At 44.9% G+C, this 10,000-nt stretch overlaps 1 protein-coding gene across 1 annotated transcript in view; it reads right to left on the bottom strand.

Moving 5' to 3' along the window:
- Positions 1 to 9,464, bottom strand: part of LOC308378222 (transmembrane protease serine 5-like) — a gene marked incomplete at both ends in the record, with an annotated part of 24,898 nt that extends 15,434 nt beyond the window's left edge. Inside the window, 2 exons of the mRNA XM_080855081.1 lie at positions 8,475 to 8,676; positions 9,438 to 9,464. Coding sequence (XP_080711207.1) covers positions 8,475 to 8,676; positions 9,438 to 9,464 — 229 coding nt within the window. The remainder of the gene's footprint in view (positions 1 to 8,474; positions 8,677 to 9,437) is intronic.
- Positions 9,465 to 10,000: the final 536 nt, after the last annotated feature.

The following is a 10,000-nucleotide window of genomic DNA, read 5'->3' as shown; positions in this document are numbered from 1 at the left end:
CTCTAGTGTTGAATAGTGCTACTGTAATGAATCGTCATGGAGACACAGCTCAGACTCTAGTGTTGAACAGTGCTACTGTAATGAATCGTCATGGAGACACAGCTCAGACTCTAGTGTTGAATAGTGCTACTGTAATGAATCGTCATGGAGACACAGCTCTAGTATTGAATAGTGCTACTGTAATGAATCGTCATGGAGACACAGCTCAGACTCTAGTGTTGAATAGTGCTACTGTAATGAATCGTCATGGAGACACAGCTCAGACTCTAGTGTTGAATAGTGCTACTGTAATGAATCGTCATGGAGACACAGCTCCGACTCTAGTGTTGAATAGTGCTACTGTAATGAATCGTCATGGAGACACAGCTCTAGTGTTGAATAGTGCTACTGTAATGAATCGTCATGGAGACACAGCTCTAGTGTTGAATAGTGCTACTGTAATGAATCGTCATGGAGACACAGCTCAGACTCTAGTGTTGAATAGTGCTACTGTAATGAATCGTCATGGAGACACAGCTCTAGTGTTGAATAGTGCTACTGTAATGAATCGTCATGGAGACACAGCTCTAGTGTTGAATAGTGCTACTGTAATGAATCGTCATGGAGACACAGCTCTAGTGTTGAATAGTGCTACTGTAATGAATCGTCACGGAGACACAGCTCAGACTCTAGTGTTGAATAGTCCTACTGTAATGAATCGTCATGGAGACACAGCTCTAGTGTTGAATAGTGCTACTGCAATGAATCGTCATGGAGACACAGCTCAGACTCTAGTGTTGAATAGTGCTACTGTAATGAATCGTCATGGAGACACAGCTCTAGTGTTGAATAGTGCTACTGTAATGAATCGTCATGGAGACACAGCTCAGACTCTAGTGTTGAATAGTGCTACTGTAATGAATCGTCATGGAGACACAGCTCAGACTCTAGTGTTGAATAGTGCTACTGTAATGAATCGTCATGGAGACACAGCTCTAGTGTTGAATAGTGCTACTGTAATGAATCGTCATGGAGACACAGCTCTAGTGTTGAATAGTGCTACTGTAATGAATCGTCATGGAGACACAGCTCAGACTCTAGTGTTGAATAGTGCTACTGTAATGAATCGTCATGGAGACACAGCTCTAGTGTTGAATAGTGCTACTGTAATGAATCGTCATGGAGACACAGCTCTAGTGTTGAATAGTGCTACTGTAATGAATCGTCATGGAGACACAGCTCAGACTCTAGTGTTGAATAGTCCTACTGTAATGAATCGTCATGGAGACACAGCTCTAGTGTTGAATAGTGCTACTGTAATGAATCGTCATGGAGACACAGCTCAGACTCTAGTGTTGAATAGTGCTACTTTAATGAATCGTCATGGAGACACAGCTTTAGTGTTGAATAGTGCTACTGTAATGAATCGTCATGGAGACAGAGCTCAGACTCTAGTGTTGAATAGTGCTACTGTAATGAATCGTCATGGAGACACAGCTCAGACTCTAGTGTTGAATAGTGCTACTGTAATGAATCGTCATGGAGACACAGCTCAGACTCTAGTGTTGAATAGTGCTACTGTAGTGAATCGTCATGGAGACACAGCTCTAGTGTTGAATAGTGCTACTGTAATGAATCGTCATGGAGACACAGCTCAGACTCTAGTGTTGAATAGTGCTACTGTAATGAATCGTCATGGAGACACAGCTCAGACTCTAGTGTTGAATAGTGCTACTGTAATGAATCGTCATGGAGACACAGCTCTAGTGTTGAATAGTGCTACTGTAATGAATCGTCATGGAGACACAGCTCAGACTCTAGTGTTGAATAGTGCTACTGTAATGAATCGTCATGGAGACACAGCTCTAGTGTTGAATAGTGCTACTGTAATGAATCGTCATGGAGACACAGCTCTAGTGTTGAATAGTGCTACTGTAATGAATCGTCATGGAGACACAGCTCAGACTCTAGTGTTGAATAGTGCTACTGTAATGAATCGTCATGGAGACACAGCTCAGACTCTAGTGTTGAATAGTGCTACTGTAATGAATCGTCATGGAGACACAGCTCTAGTGTTGAATAGTGCTACTGTAATGAATCGTCATGGAGACACAGCTCAGACTCTAGTGTTGAATAGTGCTACTGTAATGAATCGTCATGGAGACACAGCTCAGACTCTAGTGTTGAACAGTGCTACTGTAATGAATCGTCATGGAGACACAGCTCAGACTCTAGTGTTGAATAGTGCTACTGTAATGAATCGTCATGGAGACACAGCTCAGACTCTAGTGTTGAATAGTGCTACTGTAAGGAATCGTCATGGAGACACAGCTCAGACTCTAGTGTTGAACAGTGCTACTGTAATGAATCGTCATGGAGACACAGCTCAGACTCTAGTGTTGAATAGTGCTACTGTAATGAATCGTCATGGAGACACAGCTCTAGTATTGAATAGTGCTACTGTAATGAATCGTCATGGAGACACAGCTCAGACTCTAGTGTTGAATAGTGCTACTGTAATGAATCGTCATGGAGACACAGCTCAGACTCTAGTGTTGAATAGTGCTACTGTAGTGAATCGTCATGGAGACACAGCTCTAGTGTTGAATAGTGCTACTGTAATGAATCGTCATGGAGACACAGCTCAGACTCTAGTGTTGAATAGTGCTACTGTAATGAATCGTCATGGAGACACAGCTCAGACTCTAGTGTTGAATAGTGCTACTGTAATGAATCGTCATGGAGACACAGCTCTAGTGTTGAATAGTGCTACTGTAATGAATCGTCATGGAGACACAGCTCAGACTCTAGTGTTGAATAGTGCTACTGTAATGAATCGTCATGGAGACACAGCTCTAGTGTTGAATAGTGCTACTGTAATGAATCGTCATGGAGACACAGCTCTAGTGTTGAATAGTGCTACTGTAATGAATCGTCATGGAGACACAGCTCAGACTCTAGTGTTGAATAGTGCTACTGTAATGAATCGTCATGGAGACACAGCTCAGACTCTAGTGTTGAATAGTGCTACTGTAATGAATCGTCATGGAGACACAGCTCTAGTGTTGAATAGTGCTACTGTAATGAATCGTCATGGAGACACAGCTCAGACTCTAGTGTTGAATAGTGCTACTGTTTTGAATCGTCATGGAGACACAGCTCTAGTGTTGAATAGTGCTACTGTAATGAATCGTCATGGAGACACAGCTCAGACTCTAGTGTTGAATAGTGCTACTGTAATGAATCGTCATGGAGACACAGCTAAGACTCTAGTGTTGAATAGTGCTACTGTAATGAATCGTCATGGAGACACAGCTCAGACTCTAGTGTTGAACAGTGCTACTGTAATGAATCGTCATGGAGACACAGCTCAGACTCTAGTGTTGAATAGTGCTACTGTAATGAATCGTCATGGAGACACAGCTCTAGTATTGAATAGTGCTACTGTAATGAATCGTCATGGAGACACAGCTCAGACTCTAGTGTTGAATAGTGCTACTGTAATGAATCGTCATGGAGACACAGCTCAGACTCTAGTGTTGAATAGTGCTACTGTAATGAATCGTCATGGAGACACAGCTCCGACTCTAGTGTTGAATAGTGCTACTGTAATGAATCGTCATGGAGACACAGCTCTAGTGTTGAATAGTGCTACTGTAATGAATCGTCATGGAGACACAGCTCTAGTGTTGAATAGTGCTACTGTAATGAATCGTCATGGAGACACAGCTCAGACTCTAGTGTTGAATAGTGCTACTGTAATGAATCGTCATGGAGACACAGCTCTAGTGTTGAATAGTGCTACTGTAATGAATCGTCATGGAGACACAGCTCTAGTGTTGAATAGTGCTACTGTAATGAATCGTCATGGAGACACAGCTCTAGTGTTGAATAGTGCTACTGTAATGAATCGTCACGGAGACACAGCTCAGACTCTAGTGTTGAATAGTCCTACTGTAATGAATCGTCATGGAGACACAGCTCTAGTGTTGAATAGTGCTACTGCAATGAATCGTCATGGAGACACAGCTCAGACTCTAGTGTTGAATAGTGCTACTGTAATGAATCGTCATGGAGACACAGCTCTAGTGTTGAATAGTGCTACTGTAATGAATCGTCATGGAGACACAGCTCAGACTCTAGTGTTGAATAGTGCTACTGTAATGAATCGTCATGGAGACACAGCTCAGACTCTAGTGTTGAATAGTGCTACTGTAATGAATCGTCATGGAGACACAGCTCTAGTGTTGAATAGTGCTACTGTAATGAATCGTCATGGAGACACAGCTCTAGTGTTGAATAGTGCTACTGTAATGAATCGTCATGGAGACACAGCTCAGACTCTAGTGTTGAATAGTGCTACTGTAATGAATCGTCATGGAGACACAGCTCTAGTGTTGAATAGTGCTACTGTAATGAATCGTCATGGAGACACAGCTCTAGTGTTGAATAGTGCTACTGTAATGAATCGTCATGGAGACACAGCTCAGACTCTAGTGTTGAATAGTGCTACTGTAATGAATCGTCATGGAGACACAGCTCTAGTGTTGAATAGTGCTACTGTAATGAATCGTCATGGAGACACAGCTCAGACTCTAGTGTTGAATAGTGCTACTTTAATGAATCGTCATGGAGACACAGCTTTAGTGTTGAATAGTGCTACTGTAATGAATCGTCATGGAGACAGAGCTCAGACTCTAGTGTTGAATAGTGCTACTGTAATGAATCGTCATGGAGACACAGCTCAGACTCTAGTGTTGAATAGTGCTACTGTAATGAATCGTCATGGAGACACAGCTCAGACTCTAGTGTTGAATAGTGCTACTGTAGTGAATCGTCATGGAGACACAGCTCTAGTGTTGAATAGTGCTACTGTAATGAATCGTCATGGAGACACAGCTCAGACTCTAGTGTTGAATAGTGCTACTGTAATGAATCGTCATGGAGACACAGCTCAGACTCTAGTGTTGAATAGTGCTACTGTAATGAATCGTCATGGAGACACAGCTCTAGTGTTGAATAGTGCTACTGTAATGAATCGTCATGGAGACACAGCTCAGACTCTAGTGTTGAATAGTGCTACTGTAATGAATCGTCATGGAGACACAGCTCTAGTGTTGAATAGTGCTACTGTAATGAATCGTCATGGAGACACAGCTCTAGTGTTGAATAGTGCTACTGTAATGAATCGTCATGGAGACACAGCTCAGACTCTAGTGTTGAATAGTGCTACTGTAATGAATCGTCATGGAGACACAGCTCAGACTCTAGTGTTGAATAGTGCTACTGTAATGAATCGTCATGGAGACACAGCTCTAGTGTTGAATAGTGCTACTGTAATGAATCGTCATGGAGACACAGCTCAGACTCTAGTGTTGAATAGTGCTACTGTAATGAATCGTCATGGAGACACAGCTCTAGTGTTGAATAGTGCTACTGTAATGAATCGTCATGGAGACACAGCTCAGACTCTAGTGTTAAATAGTGCTACTGTAATGAATCGTCATGGAGACACAGCTAAGACTCTAGTGTTGAATAGTGCTACTGTAATGAATCGTCATGGAGACACAGCTCAGACTCTAGTGTTGAACAGTGCTACTGTAATGAATCGTCATGGAGACACAGCTCAGACTCTAGTGTTGAATAGTGCTACTGTAATGAATCGTCATGGAGACACAGCTCTAGTATTGAATAGTGCTACTGTAATGAATCGTCATGGAGACACAGCTCAGACTCTAGTGTTGAATAGTGCTACTGTAATGAATCGTCATGGAGACACAGCTCAGACTCTAGTGTTGAATAGTGCTACTGTAATGAATCGTCATGGAGACACAGCTCCGACTCTAGTGTTGAATAGTGCTACTGTAATGAATCGTCATGGAGACACAGCTCTAGTGTTGAATAGTGCTACTGTAATGAATCGTCATGGAGACACAGCTCTAGTGTTGAATAGTGCTACTGTAATGAATCGTCATGGAGACACAGCTCTAGTGTTGAATAGTGCTACTGTAATGAATCGTCATGGAGACACAGCTCTAGTGTTGAATAGTGCTACTGTAATGAATCGTCATGGAGACACAGCTCTAGTGTTGAATAGTGCTACTGTAATGAATCGTCATGGAGACACAGTTCTAGTGTTGAATAGTGCTACTGTAATGAATCGTCACGGAGACACAGCTCAGACTCTAGTGTTGAATAGTCCTACTGTAATGAATCGTCATGGAGACACAGCTCTAGTGTTGAATAGTGCTACTGTAATGAATCGTCATGGAGACACAGCTCAGACTCTAGTGTTGAATAGTGCTACTGTAATGAATCGTCATGGAGACACAGCTCTAGTGTTGAATAGTGCTACTGTAATGAATCGTCATGGAGACACAGCTCAGACTCTAGTGTTGAATAGTGCTACTGTAATGAATCGTCATGGAGACACAGCTCAGACTCTAGTGTTGAATAGTGCTACTTTAGTGAATCGTCATGGAGACACAGCTCTAGTGTTGAATAGTGCTACTGTAATGAATCGTCATGGAGACACAGCTCAGACTCTAGTGTTGAATAGTGCTACTGTAATGAATCGTCATGGAGACACAGCTCTAGTGTTGAATAGTGCTACTGTAATGAATCGTCATGGAGACACAGCTCAGACTCTAGTGTTGAATAGTGCTACTGTAATGAATCGTCATGGAGACACAGCTCTAGTGTTGAATAGTGCTACTGTAATGAATCGTCATGGAGACACAGCTCTAGTGTTGAATAGTGCTACTGTAATGAATCGTCATGGAGACACAGCTCAGACTCTAGTGTTGAATAGTGCTACTGTAATGAATCGTCATGGAGACACAGCTCAGACTCTAGTGTTGAATAGTGCTACTGTAATGAATCGTCATGGAGACACAGCTCTAGTGTTGAATAGTGCTACTGTAATGAATTCTCATGGAGACACAGCTCAGACTCTAGTGTTGAACAGTGCTACTGTAATGAATCGTCATGGAGACACAGCTCAGACTCTAGTGTTGAATAGTGCTACTGTAATGAATCGTCATGGAGACACAGCTCTAGTGTTGAATAGTGCTACTGTAATGAATCGTCATGGAGACACAGCTCAGACTCTAGTGTTGAATAGTGCTACTGTAATGAATCGTCATGGAGACACAGCTCAGACTCTAGTGTTGAATAGTGCTACTGTAGTGAATCGTCATGGAGACACAGCTCTAGTGTTGAATAGTGCTACTGTAATGAATCGTCATGGAGACACAGCTCAGACTCTAGTGTTGAATAGTGCTACTGTAATGAATCGTCATGGAGACACAGCTCTAGTGTTGAATAGTGCTACTGTAATGAATCGTCATGGAGACACAGCTCAGACTCTAGTGTTGAATAGTGCTACTGTAATGAATCGTCATGGAGACACAGCTCTAGTGTTGAATAGTGCTACTGTAATGAATCGTCATGGAGACACAGCTCTAGTGTTGAATAGTGCTACTGTAATGAATCGTCATGGAGACACAGCTCAGACTCTAGTGTTGAATAGTCCTACTGTAATGAATCGTCATGGAGACACAGCTCAGACTCTAGTGTTGAATAGTGCTACTGTAATGAATCGTCATGGAGACACAGCTCAGACTCTAGTGTTGAACAGTGCTACTGTAATGAATCGTCATGGAGACACAGCTCAGACTCTAGTGTTGAATAGTGCTACTGTAATGAATCGTCATGGAGACACAGCTCAGACTCTAGTGTTGTATAGTGCTACTGTAATGAATCGTCATGGAGACACAGCTCAGACTCTAGTGTTGAATAGTGCTACTGTAATGAATCGTCATGGAGACACAGTCCAGACTCAAATCTGCGCGTAAATGTTCCTTTCTCTGTAGTGTGTCAGGACTGTTCCTTTCTCTGTAGTATGTCAGTACTGCATTGTTCCTTTCTCTGTAGTATGGAAATGAGCCCTAGTGACTAGTGACTAGTGACTGTGTACGGCAGAGATAGTGCAACACACACAATCTGAATTTTATCTCTGCATTTTTCCCATCCAGGGTACTGATACACAAGGTGAAGCACATAGTGAAGCACACTAACCCGGAGCAGTGAACTGCTTTTGAGCACCCGGGGAGCAGTGATTGGGGTTAGGTGCCTTGCTCAAGGGCACCTCAGCTGTGGATGTGGGCATGGGAGAGCAGTGCTCTACCACTTCCCCCGCCCACATTTTTCCTACTGGTCGGGGATCAAACCGGCCACCCTCCGGTTACCAGCCCGAAACCCTAACCAGTAGACCACTGCTGCCCCCCAGTAGGCCACTGCTGCCCCCCAGTAGACCACTGCTGCCCCTAAGTAGACCACTGCTGCCCCCCAGTAGACCACTGCTGCCCCTAAGTAGACCACTGCTGCCCCCCAGTAGGCCACTGCTGCCCCTAAGTAGACCACTGCTGCCCCAGTATGTCAGTACTGTACCTATTTCAGTCTTAAATGAGTAAATGGGTAAATATAGCACTTGCCTTGGTTTGGTGTTCCTGTGCCCCTGACCCAGGCAGGGGGGCCCAGAGATGCCCCCCCCACCCCCGCTGGCCCCCCTGGGGCTCCCTCATACACGGCCGTGTGTGTGTGTGTGTGTGGCCCCCCCGGGGCTCCCTCATACACGGCCGAGGGTCCGATGGCCGCCGGGTTCTCGATGACAGACAGTGAATCAGCACCCAGGCTCTGCAACACACAGGACCACAGCACACACACTCCTTATCCCATCTGCCCAACACACACGCACAGGTCATTACAGGTGTCATCATCTAAAAACAAATCCCCTTTCCGGCTCTTCCGCAAACAATTAAAGCAGCCTAACGAAATAATTGCTGATCGCTAACGAGATGCTAGCGGCAAAAACTAGCGAAACCTCTTGAAATGGGCTTACTTTGACACTATGACAAACTAGTTAGTCAACAACTGTCCTTACACAGTCAAACATCAAGCAAGTGCAACACAAGACAAAGCAAGACGGCAAATAAGCTACTTACTAGTTCGGCAGACAGTAGAAACCGGGCGGCTTCAGGTAAACCTACATAACTCAGTAATATGCCTACGGACCCTGGTATGGCAATGGCACAGAAGCGATTCTCCATGTTTAAAGTCATTGTAGCGCCCCAATTTTTTAAGGTAAAACTGCGTATCCTTACCCTTACCTTGAAGTACAATTACTGCATAATGCCACTTTTAAATATTAGATATTAGAGAACTATAAAACCATCCTAAAGCTGTACTCACTGTATGCTGCACACCTGTACACAACCATCATGCACCTGTTTACCTGAAACAAACTGCCCACCTCAGCACACCCTTCCTCCTGGCGTCCTGCCTCTGCCTCAGCCTCTGCCTCTGCCTCTGCCTCTGCCTCTGCCCCAGCCTCTGCCTCAGCCCCAGCTTCAGCCCCAGCCTCTGCCTCTGCCCCAGCTCCAGCCTAAGTCACTCACCCTGTGATAGGCTGAGGCTCTCACCATGTTTGCCGTGGGTGCTGTGGCTCTCACCATGTTTGCCGTGGGTGCTGTGGCTCTCACCATGTTTGCCGTAGGTGCCGTGGAGGAAGATGTGGCGGTCGTCCCCCTCAGCGCTGTGCCTCAGGGATCCATGTGCTGCTGTCGAGATGCTCTACTCCGCTCTTCTCCGCTCGACTCCGCTCTCTTCTACTCCGCTCTACTCCACTCTTCTCTCTTCTACTCCGCTCGACTCCGCTCTCGTCCGCTCCTCTCTCTCAGCTGTCCGGCGCGCTCACTGCCATTTAGTCAGAATGCAACTCGGGATTTTCGCCTCACAAAGAGACAATGAGGTCAGCAGCGGCCTGAAAGAATGAAGCCGTTGTTTGTGCAGGAGGGGGGGGGGGGGGGGGGGGGCACAGGGGGCCTAGCCCAGCGGGCTGAACCAGTTCTTTGTGGGGGGGGGGACCATCTCCAAAGATAGCCCCCACCTTGTCTCTGATAGCGCGCTGGTTGCTTAGTAACACCCCTACCTGTGCCAACACAGTGTCATCTTTGCGGGA

The sequence above is a fragment of the Sprattus sprattus genome (assembly GCF_963457725.1).
Source record: "Sprattus sprattus genome assembly, chromosome: 17".
NCBI classification, from domain to species: Eukaryota; Metazoa; Chordata; class Actinopteri; order Clupeiformes; family Clupeidae; genus Sprattus; species Sprattus sprattus.
This window is presented reverse-complemented; position numbering and strand designations above follow the sequence as displayed.